This window comes from Pagrus pagrus (genome assembly GCF_965226575.1).
Source record: "Pagrus pagrus genome assembly, chromosome: 11".
NCBI lineage: Eukaryota > Metazoa > Chordata > Actinopteri > Spariformes > Sparidae > Pagrus > Pagrus pagrus.
Genome location: NC_140195.1, coordinates 26,162,852 through 26,187,624, shown reverse-complemented (window position 1 = coordinate 26,187,624; position 24,773 = coordinate 26,162,852). Strand labels below are relative to the sequence as shown.

General features: G+C 39.9%; 1 protein-coding gene across 3 annotated transcripts in view; it reads right to left on the bottom strand.

Moving 5' to 3' along the window:
- Window positions 1-24,773, bottom strand: part of LOC311265521 (MICOS complex subunit mic25a-like) — an 84,864-nt gene that overhangs the window by 41,900 nt on the left and 18,191 nt on the right. Inside the window, exons 5-7 of one of the 3 annotated variants that reach the window (XM_084367267.1) lie at window positions 14,513-14,536; window positions 11,995-12,078; window positions 11,526-11,648 (exon numbers count right to left, since the gene is read on the bottom strand). In XM_084367267.1, coding sequence (XP_084223393.1) covers window positions 11,541-11,648; window positions 11,995-12,078; window positions 14,513-14,536 — 216 coding nt within the window. In that variant the 3' untranslated portion in view covers window positions 11,526-11,540. Of the gene's footprint in view, window positions 1-11,525; window positions 11,649-11,994; window positions 12,079-14,512; window positions 14,537-24,773 lie in introns of those variants that run through there. The other 2 variants (XM_084367265.1, XM_084367266.1) reach the window with 2 other exon arrangements.

The window sequence follows — 24,773 nt, the reverse complement described above, 5'->3', positions numbered from 1 at the left end:
ATAAATAATCATCACATACTCAACATGATAACTAAAAAACAAAAAAATAGATGTTAATATAAGTACTAAATCACAGTTAAATTTCTTTTTATTAGTTTTATTCCATCCCACCTTGGTTTTCCACTCTTTATCGTTGCACCCTAAGTTTTGTCTATAAAACCGTGTGTACGCCACACATCCTATTTTTATCACTACCAGTTTTTGTGTAGTAAACTGGCGTGAGCATGTTTTGTGCTCCTACACATTGGTTATACAGTACATCAAGCAGTGGCGTAACAACTGGCAGTGCAGCCGGTGCAATACACTAGGGGACATTCGGGTGAACGAATTATAAACCGTTGGTTGCGTCATTGGGCCCCTGTGTCAACTATGGCGGGTCCCTAAAGGTACTGATCAGAAAATGCTGTTAGCATTGAAACGCGGTGTAGGACAACATCTATTTGCGGGAGCGTATCTTGACTTTCTGTACCACTTTTCGACTGTGGGTTTAACACGTATGGTTTGTATCATAGCATATTCATATTTGCACAAATGACATTTGGTATATACACCCTCACATGTGCACATCCACCTCTGTCATGGTGTCAATAATGTTATTGAAAAAAGTCAATAGCAAGTAAAGTATAAAATTAATTTTATTTATTTTATTATTCTACTATAAAAACTATTAAAAATGATTCAATAGCTTCAATGAATATTTTCTTAGTTTCTTTGGTATTCATGTCATATACAGATGCAATGATGATTGCTGGGTAATGTGTGTATTAGGGGTGTCACGATTCTCCAAATCCTCGATTCGATTACATTTTCGATTCTAAGGTCAGGGTTCGATTCGATTCTCGATTTTTACATTTATTTTTTTTAAAGCACAGGTTGCTGCCATTTTTAGACGAGACTTTTATGCAATATAATATCTGACCTTTGTTAGCAATGTACCACACTACATTGTCAAATTTAAAACATTTATTACCAACATAATGTAACAATAACTTATATCGTCAGTCAATTGGAAACTTAAACAAATAACCTGCCATTTAGTTTCTCTTTTGTAACTGCAGTCTTCTTCACAGAAGATGACATTCAAGTTCACAACGAAACAAACAAAAAAATAAAACAGCCATGTCCATAGTCTTCTCTGAACAATTAAGTGTCTTAAGAAACTATTTCCCAACAGTTGAACACAAGGTGCGTAAGGTGTGAGTGGGCGAGCGAGAGTGAGGGAGCGTGCGTACGTGCGAACAGTGAATGAATGGGAGAGGAAGGAGAAGCGAAAGGAGTAGCAGTAGCAGCGACAGCAGCAATAAAGTGAACAATATAGGCTGCAGTTTGGCTGAATAAAGGCGACGGCTCCTCAAGATACAGCAAAGCTCCCTGCTATTATTTCCCGACCAGCTTAACACGTGAAAGGTGGTTCATCCAGAAGGTAAACACAAACTTCGGCCCCGGAGGAAATCATCTCCCCTGTGCTTCCCGACCACGGTCCGGGAGCCGAACAGGAACGGTGTAACACCATGCTATCCTTTGACTGGCTGTAGCTTATAGCTTCTGGCTTAGCTAGTAGCTAAATTAGAAGAGGTTGACTCGCAGCACTTCAACACGTGTGTGTTTTTTTCCCCTTGGCAAGCCGATTGGACGTGACATGGGGGCGTGGCAACATCGACGATTCTATTTTTTAATTCCAAGTTCGAGATTGTGAATTAATTTCGATCGATTTCGATTTAAAATCGAAATCGTGACACCCTAAGTGTGTATGTTGTTGCCCAATCTTTATTTGACCATGTGACAAGGCGACAAGTCTCCGTGTCCAATCTGTCAAGACTGACAAGCGAAAAGAGCAGTCATGCCATTCAAACATAAAAGTGGTTGCATGAAAAGGCAGGAGCAAAAAGAGCAGGAGGAGAATGTGTCGAAGCTCCCTTGTTTAGATACGTTTGGGTTTTTTACGAACACTGGCCAGCCCACGGACAGGCTCCCTCCTAGCACGCGACGCTGCAGCCCTCAGTGATGTATCAGCAGACATGCAGCAGGTAACCCTTTAGAAGCAAGCTAGCCAAAGTTGGTCTACATAATCATAGCGTTAGGCTATTGTGTTGTGTTGAAGAGGAATACGGTTGATTTGTGAAGTTATTGTACTAAAAATGCATAGAAAAGTCTGCGGTCATTTGAGCACAGCAGTGAAATGGACAGCTCCCCTGCACTCAGGTGCTTGTTGTCATGTCTCAGAATTTTGACTGTCACATCACTATCCATGGTTCTGAATTCTCTTTGACTTTCTGTACTTTGCAAATACAATAGTCTAGGTAACACTGTAAAATCCAATACATGGTTGGTACGATATAAAATATGCCTAATCTTGTAGTAAGTGTAGTTGTAAGTGTGTGCGTACGGGTGTGCTTGGTAACTGATGAGCCCAAGGGCCCATCATAATAGGCTGCACCCATCGTTACTAACTTACTCCACTGCCCTCAAGGCAATAAGGAGAGTGACAACTTCCTGCAAACCCTGTGGTTTTATAGAATTAAGGACATATTTTACTTCTGTCACTCTAGGTACATCATCAGCATCTGTGCTTTTTTTCTTTTCTTTTCCAGAATCATCTCCTATATGTACATTTAAAGTTTCAGTCTTATAAAGAAAAGAGTTACCATCAAAGTCAATTATTTCCCTTAAAAAAAAAAAATTCTTTTTATCTTACTAAAAGGGACAAAGGAAATTGTGTGGCATCACTGGTTGCCATGGTGCCGCTACTGAATTAAGGGGTGTTTGCTGGGTTTCTGATCCAGCAGCTGGTGTCTGCAGTGTACTTTTTCCACTGGCACCAAACTGTCACCATCCCCCTCTTCCTGCTGCGCAACATAATTCCAATACTCCTTTAAAAGTTCTTCACCTTCATACATCCGTTCATACATTCATTAGTCTTTGTGGTAACCTTAACCCCCTCATACTAACGAACTACACTTGCCACTACAGATGAAGGAATACGCTGGTTTGGTGTAAAATTTTGCTCTGCAATAAAATCTCAGACATTCAAACATACCGGCACAAGCAGCACAAGCAGACCTTGCTCAGTGTTTAAGCTCTTTTGTCAAACTTTTTCCAGCTACGTCCATCTACCCTGTAGCCAGAATAGAATAGAATAGAATAGAATAGAATAGGTGCTCCCAACATCATGGCTGCACTGATGCTTCTCTCTCTATGTTTTCATGCTTTCCATCTGAATACTCAGGCAACAATGATTATGGTGTACGGTCGATTTTTTTTGAGAGAATGGATAATTGCTGGACCAGAGCTATGGATAAAAGCAGAGAAAATGTACGTGTGTGGTATTGAAAAAAACTAATAATGATGGTAAACCACTGTGCATTATTGTAAAGATGGCCATGGAAATTGCAAAATATAAACAGAATTGTATAGAAGCAGGAAAAACTTGCAAATGTGTGTTATGTCACAAAGCTTGTTAGCTGTGAAAAGGTGACAACAGCTGTATGTAACAGTCGTCATCCATCAATAACCAAACAGACTTCTGCTTCCCTGCTGATGATGATTGCAGCCATTCTCCCCAGCTGTCTACACGATCACAACTACACTGCAACTACAGGAAGACATTATGTAAATTCAGTGCTAGGAGAACACTGGAGTCGTAGATTTATTTTCACAGTTTATTTCTGTTGCTGTTGGCTAATTAAAACAGTGTAATTTTGTTAAAGGTAATGCTGGAGGAAAAAAAACAAAACAAAAAAAAACGCAATTTGCAAGCTACAGATCAAGATAAACAGCCTCTCAAAGAAGCTACAACGGGTCAGAGTAGAGCAATGATAAGGTTGTTCTATTGACACTGGTAGTATGCAGTGTAAGATAAGAAAATAAACAGACACTTGCCAAAGCAGCAAACGTTCTAATTTTTGCAGACATCACAAATACTGGAGTACATGTGGGTGGCAAAAAAAACCAAACTTTTAGACACACACACAGACGCACACAGACACACACTCCGACACCCAGGGTGCTCTTTGATCCAACTGTAAAAGATGCAGTCTTTTAACCCACACACACTCCCACTTCATCTAACCTTTTGGTCTGACCTGACGGTGGCAGTGGCATTCACTGAACAACACAAAAGAATTTTATATGGTGTCACACTATTGACCCTGGGCTCTGTGTGGACCTGTGTGTGTACGCTGTGTGTGTGAGCTCTGAAAGATAATCTGTGTGTCATATTCCCTGTCCTACATGTTTGAATGTACCTCTATCTACATGAGCATTGTTCTTTAGTGTGCATGTCTTATCTTCTTCTCCTGCACTGTAGCCATTGAGGGGTCACAGGAGACACTAATGGAACACCTTGTCGGCTAATCGTTCTGACTAATAACTCTGTTAACGTTAGCTGGGACCCTGTAGCACACATAGACCACAGCTGTATGCATGTTAGTCTCCACTCTTTTACTCTGGCATACCCCTCTCAAAATAAAGATCATGACAGTGATCCCTGTCAGTGGAATATAACATCTAGAATGGGGTTGTTGATTTAATTAAATAGAGGAATTTTGCTCTGGCTATGAAAATTACAATGTACATTTTTATTTTAAAGGAATAGTTTGACTTTTGCTTTTATTTAATCATGTATTTATTTTTTGATGAGAGGTAGATGAGAAGAATGACATCACTGTTATATGTGTCTGTTAAATATAAATCAGCCAGCAGCTGCTTAGCTTAGCATAAAGACTGGAAGCAGATGGAAACAGCTAGCCTGGCAAAGGAAAAATAATAAAATCTGCCTTCAAGTCCCTCTAAAGCTCACTATAATTAACATGTCATGATTATTTTGTTAGTCACTGCAAAAAAAAGACAAGTTGTAGTTTTCCTGGGGGGTTACGTAGAATCTTGGCCATGTGCGGTGACTTCCTGGTATGATGTTTGATGGTTCTACCTTTTGACAGAGCCAAACTAGCTGTTTACTCATTCTTCCAGTCTTTCAACAAAGCTAAGCTAACAATTTTCTGGGTATAGCTTCGTCTTTAGCATTCGAATATGACACTGGGCAAGAAAGTGAATGAGTGTGTTTCCCTTAGTATTGACAGCAGTTTGCAACACACCAAAATAGCAATCATAGACTTTGAAATGCAAATCACGTTAGCTTTATTGCTCATGTCTCCTTCTTATAAGCTCGGATGCATTGTGTGGCACTGTGGTTTGTTGAGCAAGTTATTACTAGGAGTAAAGTGCACCTTAATATCAGTATGCTTATAAAATTTAGCTTATTAAGAACATTGAACAGTTTACAAGGCTGCCTGTAAATTGGTTCAGACGTTAAATTAAGTGGTCTTCAATTTCAAGTTAAGACCTTGAAAAGAGTTAATGTGGGTTTTTCGTTAGCTGAGTTAGAGGATAAGTTCACCCAAAAATGAATCCATCTGTCATTATCTTCTCACCCTCATGCTGACGGAAGGTCACTTGGAGTTTTGCAGTCCACAAAACATTAGTGGAACTTCACAGCGAAACAGCGTTGCAGCATTCTCCTAAACAACTGAAGTAAATGGGGACTTGTTTTAAAGTGTAAAAAAAACAACAACAACAACTAATAAAATGTCTTCATACAGCTCATCCCGCATAATTCAAGTCTAAGCTCAGAGATTCCAAATTGATTTGAAATGACATTGATAACACTCTCGGCATGTGGTCGAGCTTGTGCACCCACTGCAGACGGTGTGCAAGTTAATGCTTTTAGCTTAGCAGCTACAGTAAAGATTTTGGCTTGGTCAAAAAATCATCTTTTCAAATCAATTTGGGATCTCAGGGTTTTCAGAGACTGGCATAAGGTAACACAAGCTATGTGGAGCCACTTTGCGTTTTTTTGGTTTGTTTTTTATTACGCTTTAAAACAAGTCCCCATCTACTTCAATTGTTTAAGAGAATGCTGCGACACTATGAAGCTCCACAAATGTTTTGTTGATCATGAAATTTCACCTGACTGATCAGCATGGGGGCGAGTAGATAATTACTTAATTTTCATCTGTAGGTGAACTTATCCTTTACTCCACCTTCTCAAGTTCAGTCTTTCTTTTCTTGCTCTGTTTGGCACTGCAAGCTGCTGTTGGTAACGAAAAGTGTGTCTGTACTTTTTACTCTTGTCAGTAAACAATGAGCTCACAGCTCCAGCACTGCGGTGCAGAGACTCCGGTCATGCACAATGAGTGGTGGGCGGAGTTTGATTGCTGTCTGGATGTTCAGAGATTTTATACAAATATAATAAAAAATGCTTCTGAACAGGATTACCAACCCCAGCTTTAACTCGTATCTCATCTGCCCGTATGTGGTTCAGCCCACCAAAACAAAACTTCTTAAAGCTCTGAAGTTACCGAACATGTAAAATACAGTCCAAAACATGCGTTCTTTACCCAAAAAGTGATGCTTAAAAAAAATAAAAATAAAAGCATTTTACCTACATTTATCCCCACAGCTTTAGAAGTCCTGTGTCCCAGCCAATCATCACATTTTTCTGTCTCACGGTGCCTTTAAATTACCTCTGTTGAGGAATGTACACAGGCACTTTTTTTCGCTCAGGCAAAATAATGAGGCAACTGGAATGTAAGCCGCAACTCTGCAATGTTTAGCAATGTTAACTTATTATGAAATTCATATCTTCATCTCCAGATGGGTACAGCCTCAGTGGAAATATTGCTAACAAGCTAAACTAATAAGCAGAGTCGAAGCCCTCGCTGCAGCATATTGAGCAGATAGCTTTCCACAGGATGAAAGCGTTAAACTTTGACTCGGTCTACATAGGGCCCCGAGTGCACGCATTTCCATAAGAAAGTGCAATGCAGCAGAAAAAGTGGAGTTTTTAATACAGTATTTAAAAAGTAACTTGAGTTCTGATCAGAGGGCCATCCTGACTCCATCTAACAGGAACACACATACACATACAGTATGCTGTCTATGTCTACATGTTAAGTAAGTCCTCTGCCTCTCTGTTTGGCCAGGAGAAGAGGTAATGCCATTGGCATTGTTTAGAGTAAAGCCGTGTGTGCGTGTGTGTGTGTGTGTGTGTGTGTGTGTGTGTGTGTGTGTGTGTGTGTGTTTGAATCTGCACACAGATTCAGTGTGCAGATATTTCTGGTGCACTACGTGGATTCCCTTGCTGACAGCATGTCAAGCAACCTGTCAGACTTGGAGAAGGATTATTATCTCCTTCTGTACGCTCTATTTCCACCAGCTTCAAACGATACCCTACTATGACATGAGTGTGTGTGAGAGAGGAGAAAGACAAAGGAAGAATTAGGCAGATAGTAAAAGGTGCAAAGCTATATGCCCATATAAATAAATGTTACCACTGCTTTTCTGTATTGGCATTTTGTAAGACATGGAAACCATCAAACAACATACACTTCTGGATTGTCAAACAGTAGAATAGAGCGACTGACGAGTGCCAGGAACAGTGTTTCATGTCCTTTTTGTCAGCTAAACCCCAGATTTCATGTTTTCTCAACAGAAAAGCACAGAAAGTGCTCAGTAATATCCAAATGCTCCTCTCACCAACTGCATTCTCCGTACATGTTTCTTTATATCACAAAAATTAAATAGCATCTTACTCTCTTAAAATCAACCAAGACTTTTATTTTTCCCCTTTTTTCCACCAAAAACCCCCATAGACTTTAATCGCAAGCCCTCTTTATAAGGGGTGGCAAGATTCCTAAAATCCACGATTCAATTTGACACTCAAATCCCAAAAAAAATTTTCAGCATTGAAGGCTTTGCTTTTGTTAGACAGCTTGATTTATCCTGGCAGCAAGTTCAAATAATATAACCCAAAAATAAAAACTTTAGAGTTTGGAAATTAACAAGAAGAGTTTGTCACCAAGTTCTGTTTCTCAAATCTTTGTCGAGTAACCTCTTTCCAAACAAATCAATAAAGGATCTTTGGCAATGTGTTCAGTTCAGTTCCCCCCCACGAGTTAACCCTCTTCGCAAACAAATCAGTAAAGGATCTCCGAAAAGGAAAGTAAAAACATTTCCGACACTGCTGATTCAACTCCAGCGCAAGTTTTTTCTGTTCTTTAAGACGTCTGCCACACATGCAAATAGGCATGGGTGGAGAGAAAAGAAATTGGGAGAATCGAGAATCCTATTTTGATTTGATGATCGAAATTGAATGCTCTTTTTGATCAATTTTCATTTTAAAATCGAAAATTGTGGGATTTCCCAATGCATACGCTCACATTTCTAATGTCAGTAGTTTAAGTTACATCCCAAACCATATATACTGTATGTTAATGCAAAGGGTGACATAACACTAACATAAGCCTAGCTCAGTTTGACTTGACTCATCTTGGTTCAGTTCAGCTGAGCACTTGGAGGAAAACTAAACCTCAGGAATTGAGAACATTTTGAGTGATCAAACAGACCAAAACAGAGGCATTATGTGGCTTCTGGTGCAAACACACTGAGCCTGCAGATAGACACATAAATCCTACATTTACGTATACAGTACACGTGCACCTGAATATACAGTATGCATGCAAAACACATCTCTCTCTCTCTCTCTCTACGTCTGTCTGTCTCTCTGTCACGTGCACACACGCACACACGCACACACACACACACACACACACACACACAAATACCCTTACATAGAGGTCTGTCTATAAACATCCTAAGCCTAAAAGCAAACACAGCTTGTGCCACCCGTATGTCAGCCTGCCAGTCTTCGTCTCCCTCTGCAAACCCAACCTGTTACTGATGAGACTAACACAAATAGCTAGGCATCTGACACCAGACCCGTGTTTGTGTGTGCATGTGTGTGTGTGTGTGTGTGTGTGTGTGTGCGTGTTTGTTTCAACTATGCATAGAAACTATTCATCAAGGTAATAAATGTTTATTTAGGAAGACTGCATGGTAATTAGAATACAGATTTTGTGATGTAAGCCTGTATGTGCCTCTCTGTCAGTCATTTAAGCTGGACAAGATCAAGGAAGGAAGGAAGGACGATCAGAAGGGAGAGAAAGAAGGAAGGAATGCAAACCAGGAAGGAAGGAAGGAAGGAAGGAAAGGAAATCAGAAGGGAATGAAGAAAGGATAGAGGGAAGGAAAATCAGGAAGGAAAATCAAGATGGAAGGAAAAAAACGACAATTAGGAAGGAAGGAAAGGAAGCAAGGAAGAAAGAAAGAAAGAAAGAAAGAAAGAAAGAAAGAAAGAAAGAAGGACGGATGGAAGGACGGACGGACGGACAGGATTGGACATGCCTAAAAAGCCCAAACTTCAGATTTAACCAAACAGAAAAAAGCTCATTGCTCGAGTCAGTGACTTCCAAGAACTCTATCCGCTTACGGTAGCTCATGGCAGACACTAAACGTAACCTCTGACATGCACATATGCACACATTTTTATTCTAACTACTGGGCCAACCATCAGAGATTCACTCCAACCTTGGATTGAGATTGAAATTTTTCAACAGCAGTCTGCAGTCACACTCCACCGGAGTGTAAATTAATACAAAAGTGAGTCAGTGAAAGATAGAGTGAGTGACTGTGTATGAACACTGTTGTAATGGTAGCGCAATGTTGCCCCGTGTGACTCTGACTGCTCCCACTGCTCCCTTTTCCGGGCCGGGCTTGAATTAGCCATGGTAAACAGAACATAATACTTAGATTTTACACATAATGTCCTGTAAAGGTCTTCTCCATCTGAGAACTAGACGAGTGCTTCCCCCAGAGAGCCCGTGTAAAGGTCCTTCTTGTGTGGCGCCTGGCGAGGCTGAGACTTAACTCTAGACCGACGGCTTCCACACCTTTTCTGCCCGGTAAATGTCAGACAGATGAAAGGGAAAGAAAGGGCTTGTAAGGGCTCTCTGGAGATCCTCGGGCTGGCTAAAATCCCCTTTGAATCACATTTACAGACAAACCTTGCGCAGTGCTTTTATTTGTGTGTGTGCTGTACTTGCTGTCTTATTCAACTGTAGCAGCAAGTTGAGATGTACTATACTATGTATATTCAAATGCATAAGTATATGGTTGTGCATTGCACCTGCTGCATTGGCACTGTACAAAAAGCAAAGTAAAACTCAAGGATAGTATTGCTGTAATACACAGGTACTAATGACAACAAGTGTACCCTCTGAAAAGGTTTCAGCGCAGTGTGACTGTGACTGTCACAGTAGTACTTATGTGTGTAAGAGTTGTGTTTTATAGCAGGTGTGTTGGACCTGACTCTTGTTGCAAATGTTCCATTATGACAGTTACAACAGAGAGCATTTATGTCCATTCACTTTCAGTCGAAGTGCAGTGAATATGCATATCATCATGAGGCTAATTATGTTGTGTGTTTGGGGGTTTTTATGTATACAGTACACTACTGTTCCAAGGTTTTGAACTGCCTGCCACAAACCTTGATTCTGTGCAGTCAGATGGCTAAGAAGACATATCTATATTTTTGAACAGTCTTTCATGCTTTTATATGAAGGTCTTGACAACAAAAAACAATGTTTTGTGCATGAAAAACAAAACGCAGTACAGTGCTATAACCCAGGCGTCTCAAACTCAAATGAGTTTGGGGCCAATGCTGGTGCACTTCAGTGTTCAGGTTTTAGCCTACAGGAAAGCGCAGTATTTCTGCAAATTCATTATCTATTATTAACATAATAATACAGAAATGCAAACAGCAGTTTCTATGCATTTTTTACAGATACGTTTTTAAGAGTTTTGTTTTCCCTACTCTGAAATAATGTATTGAAACCTTGCACTGAACTAACAAATGAAATTCATTTTATACTTTATTTATTGCCAGACACCTGGCAGCGCTTCCACTCATATTTTCTTCACATTTAACAAAAAATGCAAACAGAAGTATACATCTGTATGCACATTACTTTTTTACAGTTTTCTCCTAATAAATAACTTATTTAAACCTTGCACGGGGCACGGCCCAGTAGTCGGTGTTCCCTGTGGTCAGACACCGATTACATTACTTGCCAACCACTCTCTCCTTATCGACGGACGACACCATTACAAACATGCCGGAGGCGTCTACTCCGTGCAGCAGCAGGGACAGCACAACAGGAGTCACATTGAACTTCAAGCATTGACAGAGTTACGTAGGACAGCTGAGTGACAGGACAATGGTGGAGGATTTGTTGTCAAAGCAAAAAGCAAAAGCGCCTGTTTGGCAATATCTCGGATTTAAACCCAGTCATAACAGAGAACCTGATGACATTAAGGAGGAAAAGGAGTTGAGTTGTTGCCTCCCTGAGAAGTTGGAGGTTGTGCAGCTGGTTTGCTCCTTCTTGTTCATTACTCCCACCGACTACTACTACTGCTACTACTCCCTGACATTAAAATGTCTACAAATGCAGAAAATGACTGCTGTTTTGCTCTTTAGATGTATTTTTGCTGAACAACAGTGGTGCTAACAGAAGACATGCATTTCCTGTGATGAGTCTACTTCAGAATAAAAGTCAACTTGTGTTGTTTTTTAAAAACATAATTGTTTTAATTTAAATGTACTATGAGAGTACAGTTCAAATTAATGTGGAACAACTAAAAAAAATTTATTTTGCAGGCCAAATTGTAGTATATTTTTGACATCGGGCGGCGGGCCGGATGGAGGGGATGGGTGTGCCGGCAGTTTGAGTCCCCTGGTTTAACCAGACTGACATCTAAAAGGGCAGAGAGAGACAAAGATACCCTGAAGCAACAGTTAAACTACTATACTATGGATTGAAAAATCACAGTTAAAACTTTTTAATTTAACCACGGAGAAGATTGCAGAGAACAAAGAAAAACAGGTTCCTAAATGGAAGATTTAATTATTCCATCCTTATTTCCTTTAAGTAAATAATACACCTGATGTCTGAATCATACTGTTTTTATCTTTGTAAAAATAGACAATAATAAGGTAAAGAAAAAAAAGCAAACCCGGGCCTCTGCAGTGAGGACTAAGCCTCTGTACATGAGTGTGTGTGTGTGTGTGTGTGTGTGCGTGTGTTTGTGTAAATGTTGTACCCTCTGCTCCAGTTGTGCCAGCTGCTCCTTGTAGAAGGCATCCAATGCTTTCAGCTGTGAATCTTTCTTCTGTAGCTGCTGAGCCTGCAAGAGGACACACACACACACACACACACACACACACACACACACACACACACACAGACACACACAGAGTGGGGGATCAGACACTTTGTAATGCTGTGATTTGTCACTATAAGGTGGTGGACTGGTGAAGTTGTAATGCTGACATTGCTTTTGTTTTGTTTTCTTTAATTGTTAGTTATTAGATTCATTTAAATTTCAATGACGACACTGTCGTATTTTATCATATTGTAGAACTACAATAGGTTCTTGATATTGGTGTCGAGATCCCCATCAGGGGTCGCAAGTTAAGTCTGATGAAGAAAAAATGATTTAGACTTGCAGTGTGCAGGTGTGAGAGGCTGTGATTCATTCTGTATTCATTCATCAATTTTCTCATTTTTACTTAAAACAGAAATTTAGGATTTTCCCAGGTGATGTAATAATTTAATAATTTTGATGTTATGATGACATTTTATGTCATGACATTTTGACTAGTTTTAGTTATTTTTATTTATAAGTTCATTTCTGTTCTCAATACTTTTGAATTTATCATTAAACATGGTGTCCTGGTTGCCAAATCAATCCAAAAGCGACCTGATTTTACCTGCGATTGTAATATCAGTTTTCTCATCAGTGTAATCTTTAAGCTCTCACAACTAAGTTTTAAGCCCTGCGATTGGATATTTGTGTGGAAATGCGACTTGGGAGTCACAGTTAGCTTCTTGATCAAAGGAATGTCCCTTTAATTTTTTTTATCAAAAACAAATAAACAGCCAGGAAAGTTCCATGTCCATCAAACTTGAACTGCTTGGCCTGATGGCAAAATATATTAAAGTTAGGCCTTTTTGTTTGATCTTAAATAAAAATAAAAACATTTTTTAAAAAACTAAAATAAAAACAGCTTTATTAGCTATTTAGGGTGGTCAATGCTTGAGGGTAACTGTAGATTTGTGAGACTAGATATGTAGTTGTTGTTTCTCAAATGTACAAACCAATTATGTTGTATACTGCGATGTGGTTGAGATATGGTTAGAACTCGGTTAGAGTTAGGGAAAGATGGTGGTTTGGATTAATATGATCACTCTTGCAAGATCTGGGGTTACTGTTTAGACAAAACCATTGAGGATGGCAGGTGAGTAAAGTGAGAGATTACTATACTATATATTAGAGACTCTTGGTGCGTCTATAGGCACACACAGTGCTGTAGGTACTTGTCTCTGTCCATGGTAGTTAAAATCTAAAATAACCTGCTTTTGACCTTCAAGTCAAATTTCATTTCATAAAATGCAAATAAGAAGGCAGTGGTCCACCTATCAGTCTATTTAATTAATATCACAGCTAATGAGTTTGCTATTAATGTGTTATGACTGCTTGGACTTCTGTATTACTCTGACATTAACATGGCATACAGCAGGGCACCCATTTATTAAAGAATGAATGAATGAAGCCAGTGCGGATCATGAGAAAAGCTGAATACATACATGCACATTCAGTACATGCATACACAGCACTGGTAAATGCATGCAGTACAGATCAGTGGGAGAATGACTTGATCAACCCGGTGCTGTAAGAAAATGCCCAAAGACACCCAAACAAGTGGGCCCACACTTACACACACTTACACACACACACACACACACCCTTTGACTGTGCTGTGTAAACTCTAGTAGTAAGACATCCCGCAGTTAAAAAAAACCAGCCAGCCTCAACCCTCAAATTATACCTCTTAGAAAATCTTCGGTTTCTACCCACCTATCCACCCTTCTCCATCGGTCCATTGTGCCTGTGTTTGTGCCGGCACAGAAAAGCCATGCCACACAGCATCTCACCGCAGATCATATGTTATTTTCAGGCAGTTATGAAGCACTGAAGGTGACAAGCACACGTGTTTACACAAACACGCGCATGCACCGGTGTGGGAAGAGCAAGCTGACAAACAGGCTCATACATGCACATGCGAAGGAGAAACTCTACACTGACAGAATGACAGGGGGAAATAAAAAAATCAGCAGAGAGAAAAAAAATGAAACAGAGAAGAGAAGACTTTCTCGCCAGCTTCTTAGTTTTCCTTTAGTTAGCATTTCATTCATAAACTTCCGTTTAAATCAATTATTTTGTTACAGGACTCTGAACTGTAGACATGCATGACAGCAGCAAAAACTACAGCAGGACACAGAGAGATGAATGAAAGAGAATAAGAAGGAGAAAAGAGCATTTAACCATGAGACCCGATGAAGATGAGACTTTTTTTTTCTTCCCCCCAATTGTAAATGATTTGATGTTAAAATTATTGAGAATAATCAGCACAGTTATCATAGTATCCCCTTTTTTAAGTGAAACTGAACAAGAGCACACTGGGGGAATTAAAGATTGGGGTATGGAGGGTTGGAAACCAGTGGGATTGATGGAGCAGACAAAAGAGCAGGAGCTTGAAGGTTATGATGACGCTTACCAATGCTTTTATCTCATCTGCAGACTAAACAGGTTGAGAAATAGAAAGTAGAGAGATAAGGTAGGTAGAGAAAGAAAGCAGGGTAAGAAAAGAAAGGGCAGGAGGAGGGAGAGAGAAGCATAAAGAGTGAGAAAACACATCTCAACAGCAGACACAGGCTGGGTTAAGGCTGTTAAATCATACCAATTTAAATGCAGCTGAGCAAAAATAACTGCAATGTTTACAACTAATGACATCACTAAACAGATGAAACTGAAAAAAATGCAACGTTCTTGTGTTCACCTCTTGCGAAAACAATGTCTACCTTCAGGTTTCAACATTTATGAACCTCTTTCTAATTTCTGCTTCATTTGCAAGACCATCGAAGGTCTCAACTTTGCAGAAATGATGTTTCAATTTTAGCAGCGATCCAAAAGTTTCCAAAAGATACCAATGAATCATGCAGCATCTTGAGGGAGCGGTGCACTTTGTGTGTGTGTGTGTGTGTGTGTGTGTGTGTGTGTGTGTGTGTGTGTGTGTGAGAGAGAGAGAGTGAGTGTGTGTGTTTGTATATATGTGTATATATGAGACTTACAGGCTGTTTTCACATATTATTAATGAGAAATTGATATGATTCTATTTTCCCCAGAAGAAAGTTAAATTACTTGTTAGACATTCTGAGAGCTACAACATCTCCCTCTCCTTTGTTGAAAAATTCAGAATCTGTGAAAATGCAAATATTTTCCATTTCAAAGGATGAACTGCAGTATAAGTTTTCTCCCACTTCACTGCAAAGTCCATTCTCTGTGTGTGTGCCCTGGAGGTTTCCACATCACACTTGTGGAAATTAAATATAGTGGACCAAGATTGGCTTCCAAACTAGTTGTGATATCGCAAATCCTTTATTCAGATTTAAGGTGAGCACAAAAAAACATTCTCACGTCAAGAGATGAATATGAAGACAGCCTTTAAGTGTCAAACCCTGCACATACATCATTCTACACAGAGAAGCTTAAAGTTTAAGTTCACCCAAAAATGGAAATGCAGTCGTTATCTAGTCACCCCCAAGCCAATGGAAACTGACGTGAAGTGTCGTCGTCCAAGTATTTCTGGTGCTTCACAGTTCTTCTCCTAAACAACTAAATTAGATGGGGACTTTAAAATGGACAAAAACAACTGTCCAAAACATAAAATGGCTCCATACAGCTTGGCTGGCATAATCTAAGTCTCCGGAAGCTCCAAGATCCCAACTGATTTGAGAAGATGTTATTTACAGCTTTTTAAAGCAAGAAACTTGGTTGCACCAATATGGACTTGGAATATGCCAGAGGAGCTGTATAAAGAAATTTAATGTCGTTGCTGGCGTTTTTTGGTGTTGTTGTTTTTGAGGATGTTCACATCAACTTAAACAGTTGTTTAGGAGAATGCTGCAACGCTCCAGAAATGTTTTGTGGACTACCAAACTTCACTCAACTTTCCATCAGCATGGGGGTGAGCAGATAATGACTGAATTTTTGATTTTGGGTGAACTGTTCCTTTAAACATTCAATTAAACTTACAACAAGCAAATCCCATTTTTGACATTATCAATATGATTGACAGGTGACCCCAAACCCAAGGTTAAATCTTGGATCTTGGCTGTGAGGTGGTAAGCTAAAGACACACTGATAAGAAATATGAATTTGCCAGCACCAAAGTTGTATTCTAAAATAACACAATGACACAAATAAACAACTGCATTAATTGCTTTTAATTGCTTGAGTTCGAGTGCAATCTCACCTTTTTATGCTTGCACTGTCCATATGCAATAAAGGCTATAGTTCAAAAGATTCTTTTGACAAGTCTGGCTGTTGATGGACTCAGCTCATTTGCAGTAAATTAAAAAATGAAAATGTAGCAGTTGAGCGTTCAGCCTGCATAAACAAGGCTCCTTGTGTTGCTTTACCAGTAAGCTACACTAGCGTTCTTGCACGACACATCCGGAGCTGATTCCTCAGACTAGATTCTTGTTAAACTCTGCCAAACCTCACAGCATTAAAATGCATCAACATCAGGAGAACGTTTGACGTTCGATTATTCTGACACCAGATGGGTGTGTTTGTCACACTGGGAAAGTCAACACGTAGAAAGTTGAAATAATAACCGCAATGTATCTCTCAGATTGTCAGCCTGTCTGACACTATTTGAACTACTCTGTATGCACAAAATCTTACACAGCTGGTACACACAGCAAATTAATGCCAATCAATATTTTTGGAGCACGATTGTCTCAGGTCTGACTAACAGCACTGTGGCACTGAAAAGCAGCACCGGTGGAGAAGGGTGAAGAGAGTCTACATGCACACACACACACACACACACACACACACACACGGAGGGGAGGAAGATTCATCATAATTATCAGGGCTGCTGAACGCCAAATCAAATCAGAGCCGATCGTCTGTGTTTCATAAACAGACCTTAACTGAGGAGAGACAAAGAGTGAGAGGGCTTCTGATGGGAGAGATACTTCCACTTTCGGCTGAAAGCTGCAGCTGGTGCATGTTAATGCAGGTGTAAAAGAGGGAACGAAAGTGTTTGTGTGCTAATTTTATATGTTAGACGAGAATCTGTGTGGCGGGGATTAAGCAGAAACTGAATGGATTTAATTAAAAAACACAGCTCTCCCTTCCTATCTGTGTCTCTCTGTGTTGGTCCCGTTTTAATTTGCAGTCAGAGAAGAAACTGCAAGTGAATCAGATGACTCCTCTGGTGTCCCTCCAGGGACCTGCGAGTCTATGGTAGATAACAGCCAGCCAGGCGTGACTTTACGCACAGCACAACACAGCACAGCAGACACACACACACACACACACACACACACACACACACACACACACACACACACACACACACACACACACACACACACAGATGATGGCTATGGCTTACATGCTCATGTTTGTTCAGTCTCTGTTGGGATAGCTGGCATTGTCTATTTGCGTCTGTCATTCATTGAGTCTTTTTTCTCTTTACTAAAGTGTGTAAAAATCATTTCATTGGAGCAGAGGACCCCAGCAAGATAGACACAGGGTCATCTGCAAAAAGTTTGGGGTTGGCTCAGCTCTTGTCACGGTGCAACGCCGTCCTGTGATCGTGACGCTGATTGTGTTGGCCAGTTGAAAACATTCTAGGTAGATTATTTTGTAGTGAATAGGTTTTACTGTTAACCTTGTCATGACTAAAGATAAAACAGCAGATGTCATCATTACTTTTCAGAGTTGAACAGTCCTTCTTCATAACATTGATCCGATAAGCCTTAGCTTCTTGAAAACTTCTCATATATCAAAATGTGGTATTGGCTAACCTCAACAGTGGTTGGCTCTGAAACACAAGCACCAAGGTGATGACACACAATATATGGTACAAAAACATTATTTTTTCAATACTTTAGTTGGAGGAACATGGACAAGATTTCATACAATTTTAGCCATGATACAGGCATGTCCGTTGGAGTGGCTGCACATAGGTCAGTCCACCACTTTGGTCCACACTGAAATGTCTCAACAACTACTGGATGGATTGCCAAACATGAGGCATGACTTTGGTGAACCCTCAACTTGTCCTCTAGAATAATCATCAGGTCAAATATTTGACTTGTCCAATACTTTGCTTTAAGACAAAACATCTACAAAACTAACATACTCATTGTCCTTGTGTTTAGTGTTCATTAGCTAATGATAGCATAATAAAACACTCAACTACAACGGCAAAACAGTATGTTCGAAGAAGCGCTTGCCAAAGTGGTGCCTCACTGCCTGGCTACAGACTTTTACGCCCAATCCCAATACACCCCCTTGCCCTAACTTTTTCATCTCTATCAGATAAATGGCAAATAACATTGTGATAATACCAGGATTCCAACAGTAACACAAGAGAAATCACCACAGCTGAAGACAGCACATTGGAAATGTTTGTTCCTGTCTGTTTACATAAATTCCTAGCTATTACAACAGATTACGTTTGAGGGTCTTGAAGGGTTAACCCATTTCAAAGGGGGAGATCTTAACCACTACCCCTTGTAACTCTATACTGGGGGCCAAGTGGGCACTTAAAAAACAAGGGGCACTGGTATAAATTAGAAATGGAATTCCGCCTTAGTCCAGTTTCATTTAATTAAAAAAGCCAAACTTGTCAAATGTTAAATGCTGTCTAGACACATGAACTGCAAAGATTCAGTAAAATACAGATTACAATGTAAATCAGTAGATATCAACTGTATGATTAAAGAGTAAGTAAGGACGAGTACAAATCTCAGCAAGCATTTAATGCTAGCGTTTGGACCGTTTTTGATACTCAACGGACCCATTCTTATTGATGTTCGATATGGCATCTGACTGGCAGCCAAGAGCAGACTCAAGACTTTACACAAAACTTTTGTTAAAAATAAATAAATAAATAAAAAATACAAATTTTAAAAAGGTAAAAAAGAAAAATTCAATTCAACCTTGAAATCTTTGTCATCTACTAAAGAGCACAGCAGCAGCAGCAGCATAGTTTTGGTAATGTTGGACAAAGAAACAGGTTGTAACCCTAAGTTACAAGAACGATTACAAAACCTCACAAATACATTCTAGTCTTGTCAGGATTGTCCGACTTATTATCTGAGTCCAAAATCACCATCAACTTACTGGCCAAGTGAGCCTGCACACAAAAGAAATTCAACTGAATGGGGTGCTCAATCACAAAGTAGTGTACAATTAAAGGGATATCATGCATTGTGATGTGAGACGTGAATGAAAAAGGCATTGTTGTCACTAAAAGGTGTTTCATTTCACTCTGCAATTGAGTCGAGGTGGATATTATGTACAGAAAATGTAGCTTTAAAATCACAATAGACAAACTATACCAGAATACAAACTTGTTCAGAGCTCACATCCGTGCTTTGCACTAACAAATCGGCTGCTTGCGTTTCTTTTTATAATACAATTGATGTTTGTCATACATGATATGAAATTCATTCCTTTTTTGCACTTTTTAAAAATTGCTCTACAAATATCCCAAATGACTAAAAAGAAAAAGAAAACAAAAGAGATAGAACTCATCTGATGGAGAGGAAGAAAAGAGAAAGAGAGAGGATGCATGAGACAAGAGGGAGACCAAATAACAAATGTAAACAAAAATAACTTCAGTTATTAAGAAGGTGCATAATTGAATAAGGCAGCTGCTAGCCATGAGCTAAACAGGAGATTAGCTTACAAACGTATTATCGTACATTCTTCCTGCTCCAGGCACCCTCTGCATATGAATCAATTCAGAACACAGCTAGAGGTGTGAAGCATCTATTTAGAAGCTGCAGACAGAAGGGGAAAAATGTGTGAGAGAGGAAGCGAGCGGGGGTAAGTGAGGGAAACAAGAGCTGAAAACGAGGAGGAAAAAGGGAGAGACAGGTTTAACAGTTATCATCTGTGAAACAAAAGGATGACAAAGTGCGACAAAACAAAATCACAGCGAGAATGAGTGAGCGAGTGGGAACAAGGGATGAGAGCCTCTGTTGTGGAAACATCGCTCAGCAGAACTTACATCTAGCAGAGAGGTTGAGGCAGTTTCCATTGTTTGCAATGCACATTTGCTTGTTAACTGGGACACCTGACAACGGGAGTAACGATCTAAAAGCGCCAGTAGAAGTGCCACAAGTTTAACGTGCACACTAAATGGGCAAAAGGGTGGTCTGAGCCATGCAGGCTGACAACCAAAAGACCCAAAGACATCCTGTTGAGATTGTTGTTTACATTTTTTTGTCTCGGACAGCTTAAAACTCCTCCGAAATCTTTCAGAGATGGACCACACAGAAGGAAGCTCCTGTGATTTTCTTTACTCCTCCCACCCATAATCGTTTCATTATGGGGTGGGAGGGGACGACTGACGCATAAAAAAATATGCCTTTCCCTTCATTTAAGTGAAAATCCATTCAAACAAATTCATATCACTAACATTAATCTTGTGATTCCAGACAATAAAGTTGATCAACAAGGGAGATCTTGTTTTCCATCTGGAAACCACATCATCAACGCATCAAGGTTCATGTGTGTATCATTCTTTAGCACAGGATAATACAATGAAATGCAAGTCCTGGTCCCTTTATGCTACACAAGAACAATTATTAGTATTATTAAAACTATTTTTTAGTGTGAGTGCTGAGGAGTTAGGTAAGGGGCCCCACACCCTGAGGTCAGAAGCTGCGTCACAATCTGGTGGCAGCAGGGTGAAGACACTGTGGCTGGGGCGGGTGTTGTCTTTTAGTATCCTTTGGGCTCCGTGCAGACACATCGCATCTTCACTGCCAGTGGAGCAGCATCAGGATCAATCGCAAGAAATTGTCACAACTCCATCTCTCTGCTGATTCAAATGTCGTAGCTGTACAACATTACCGTACAGCACATGTAACAAAAGATCCCAAACTTCCACCTGAAGTTAGGCACATCTTCTTAAACACAGGGATGACTCACTCTGTACTGAGATGTGTTATTAAAATTGTGTCCAACTGTCTAGAAGTGCCACAGCCAGTTGTATCACGGTGTGGATCCAGCAACCACACTTGTGTCAGTCGTGTCAGTCCGCCTCTGAAAGAACTCAGATGCAGTTCATTTGTGATTAGAGGACAACTCACGCTGAGCACAGGGCGAAGTTGGGGATTCAAAAGCTAAACAAATTTGCCGATGGCCCCCATCATGCTCTGGTGGGACATGCTGGTCGTCTACCTTCTCTGTTTCGTGACACCCGTGATTTATATCAGAGGGAGTCCGGTTTGAGTCTCAACTAATGTTCGTATCCAACAATTTCTTTGTGATCTCCTTGATGGTCTGACCACCAGAGAGGACACTTACAGCCTTTGATCAGAGTAAAGTGCAGCATTACCTGCTGTGGAGCTAGATGAATAAACCTTTTTTGATTTTCCCTGATTTGTCTGCGCTGCGCCGACGACACAGGTCATCAAAGCTGTCCACAGAATGAAATACCCTTAAGCCCATTTGGTCTAGTCTGACTATGGATGTATAATAGGAGCTACATACCAATCTCTAAGAACATTTCTATGGCTTTAGAGTTCAACACAAAGAGTGATCATTTACCATGTTTGCAGTCGGAGGTGTCATGTCAACAGTTATGCAGATGTCACTTTGATAAAAAAAATTGTGTCCATGTCATTGTGAACTAAAAACTGTCAAGTACCAAAAATGAATTTGTGTATTATTTGTTGATCAGATGGTTCTTAGATTGATGAGAAATGTCTTGTTTTTTGATGTGGCTGCTTGTGTTAATACAACATCTGATGTTTGGTAACTTTGGTTTCTTTGTTAAATGACAAGGTTTTTGTTTCACGTCTATATATTCATACAAAATGTCTATATTTCAGATAGAAAGGTAAGAATTTGTCCAGAAACTCAGGCATTGTACAGTCGCTGGTATCGACAACCAATTAAAAACAATACCAGAACCAGGCTCTAAATGGCAAATGGACTTGCACTATGTTGATGCAAGTTCATTTACCAGTACCAGGCCCCGATAAACAGAGCCAAACCAAACCAAAAATACAAATATCAGACATCGCAATGCCCCAATACTCAAACTCTGTTAAAGTAGAACATGTTTTTTGACAGAGCTACAGCTCTGCTCTACAACAGCCATACCGTACTGCAGGTTTTGAGGCTAAGCTGTAGGGACAACAGATGGCAGCTGGCTGAGCTGTTAGTCAGTGTGTCTGCCGGGTAGACATCACAGCGATATCAGCTATGGAGGGCCAACTCTCTGATCCAGTACTGAAGGAACACATGAAGAGAGCATCTGAGGGCAGCGCACCAATGTTAACAGTCCAATGGATCATCAACACAACACATGGGCATGGAACACTAGTGTTTGGGCTTGCAAGTACGCCTGTCACAGACACGTATGAATATACACTCACGCATCTCACTCTTCCCCCTGGGCAGCAGTGTGTGTGCGCTGTGTTGCCATCTGATAGCAGCAGCAGTCTGTTCTCCCTTTCCCTCTTTCTCCCCCTCTCTTTATTTACTCCGCTGCGTTTATTTAACACATAGCTCCCAGCGAGGCAATAAATTAGCACTCAATAATAATCCGACTGATAATTACAGCCAGGCAGCCACGCAGAGGAAGGAGTACGACAATATGGGCCAATGTCCTTTCCTGCTCATCCTCCTCTCCTCCACCTGTAGTTTTACTCCCTTTAATATGACTTCTCACTCTGTTAATCATCCGTCTATAGTTAAACTTATACAGTACCATTATTGCAGACTGATAAACCAAAGATTGCATATACACTAGGAGTATTCTTGAGTAATGTTTTGCCTCTCTTTAAATAACTTCTTGTGCATAGAGTCTATTCTAGTTGTTTATCATTGTACTATGGTGTTGTATGGTATGGTATGGTTTGTACTCCATACCACCATGTGTGGTCAGGTTTTTTTGGGCATTTTTTAATTAACTTTTTTTTGTTTAAACTAAACTAGGAATGTTTGAAGCCTCTTCAATTGTTGAAAATAAATGCTAATCATTACAACTGCTGATTTAGAGAGCTCTTGGTTCTGGATCGCCATGATCAGACCAGGTCCCTTTGGTTTGATGAGTGTTAATGGTTGAGCCCCTATTCTCATCTTTGGCTCCTGCCCTGTTTGCATCATCCCATATACTGGGTACATTTGCCAAATTCCAGCATTTTACACAGCATATAAAGAGGATATGTTGTCACCGGAAGTTTGAAGAGTGATTTAACTTGTCCCAGTTAAGGTTTTTGCGTGGTTAAATTTGAATTGCTAATCCAAACCCACGACTTATTGAAACATGAAATGCACTAAATATACATTTTTTGTGACTCACCAAAATCATAGATCTAATCAAAAAATGTACTGCATTTAAAATGTCTAGAATCCAGGCTTGACTTTGATAGGATTTGACATTTTGACATGTCACAGTAGGAAAAACAGGTGTTCAAGTTTCCCAACAGGCCATGACAGTGTGACAGTGTGACAGTGAGTCAGCACGCACAATACCAGCATCCTGCAACCGAAGCCTGTAAATGGAATTCAGCCATTAATTTGATTATTTAAACGTGTTTTCTCATACTGTGACATGTCAAACTGTCTTCTCTATTCAGCTGTGATTTAATGTAATGCAATTTAACATAATCGATTTGACAGGATTTGATATTTTTGGGAGTGAATCATGAATCATGAGCAAGTAAATATAAGAAGCTACATCATTTCTAGCAACATTGCTTTCTGCCAGCAGATGTACCGCTAAGACTTTGTGTTGGATAGGTCTTTGATCCGAATGCAAATAAACTTCCCAGTCTTTTTAGGTCCTTTTTTGGTAAATCAGTGATCTACAGTGTTTACGTTGGTAAAGAACCATATATAATGTGAATCATATCCCTAAATCCAGCTGAAAATCTGCCCCTCTGCCTTCCAAATTGTCTGCTCATGACTGATGTTCAAGATCAGGCCAAGTTGGTCGTTATTGTCACAGTATTAGATATTTAGGGAGCAGATCAAGATGTTTAGACATGAGCCCTGCAGTTCAAGCTAGCCAGGAAGTTTTAAGAATATTGATTTTGCAATAATACGATGTGCAACCAGACTAGTGGGGAACACTGACACCTATAAATTACCCAAGCTGTATTACATTACAGTTTAAAAACTACATTTTGCATGATGACCCAGTATCACCCATTAACTGCTTCAGTGAGCTATAGCATATTCCTCTCTTATGTGAAAATGGGCCATTCTGTCAATTACAGGCACTTTATGGTGCCAGAGACAAGCTGATTTTGCTGCAACATTGTCACTATAGGGCTGCACAATATAGTTAAAAATGATTATATTGCAATTATTTTGACATATGTGTATAAATAGCGATTGCAATGTGATCATTTTTGCATCACAATTTTTATTTTCACTGAATTAAAATGATAAAAGGACACCTATTATGATTTGTTTTATTTTCTTCCTTCCCCTCGGTGTGTTCTTGTGCATGTAAAATGTCGTGAAGGTTAAAAAGCGATAAGTCTGCACCAACAGGAGAGAGAGAACACCGTTTCTAAAGTGCCTGAAACGCCTTGACATCTTCCGTGACTTCTTGTCATCACACTGCTTCACCATGCCATACATTTGCATAATTTATGCCTATATTCACAGAAAACATTACAGCTCCAACATGAGACACAATGAGCAGTGCTGACTCAGACATGTGTGAGCTGACCAATTGCTGCAGGAACTTTGGGAGGGAGTGG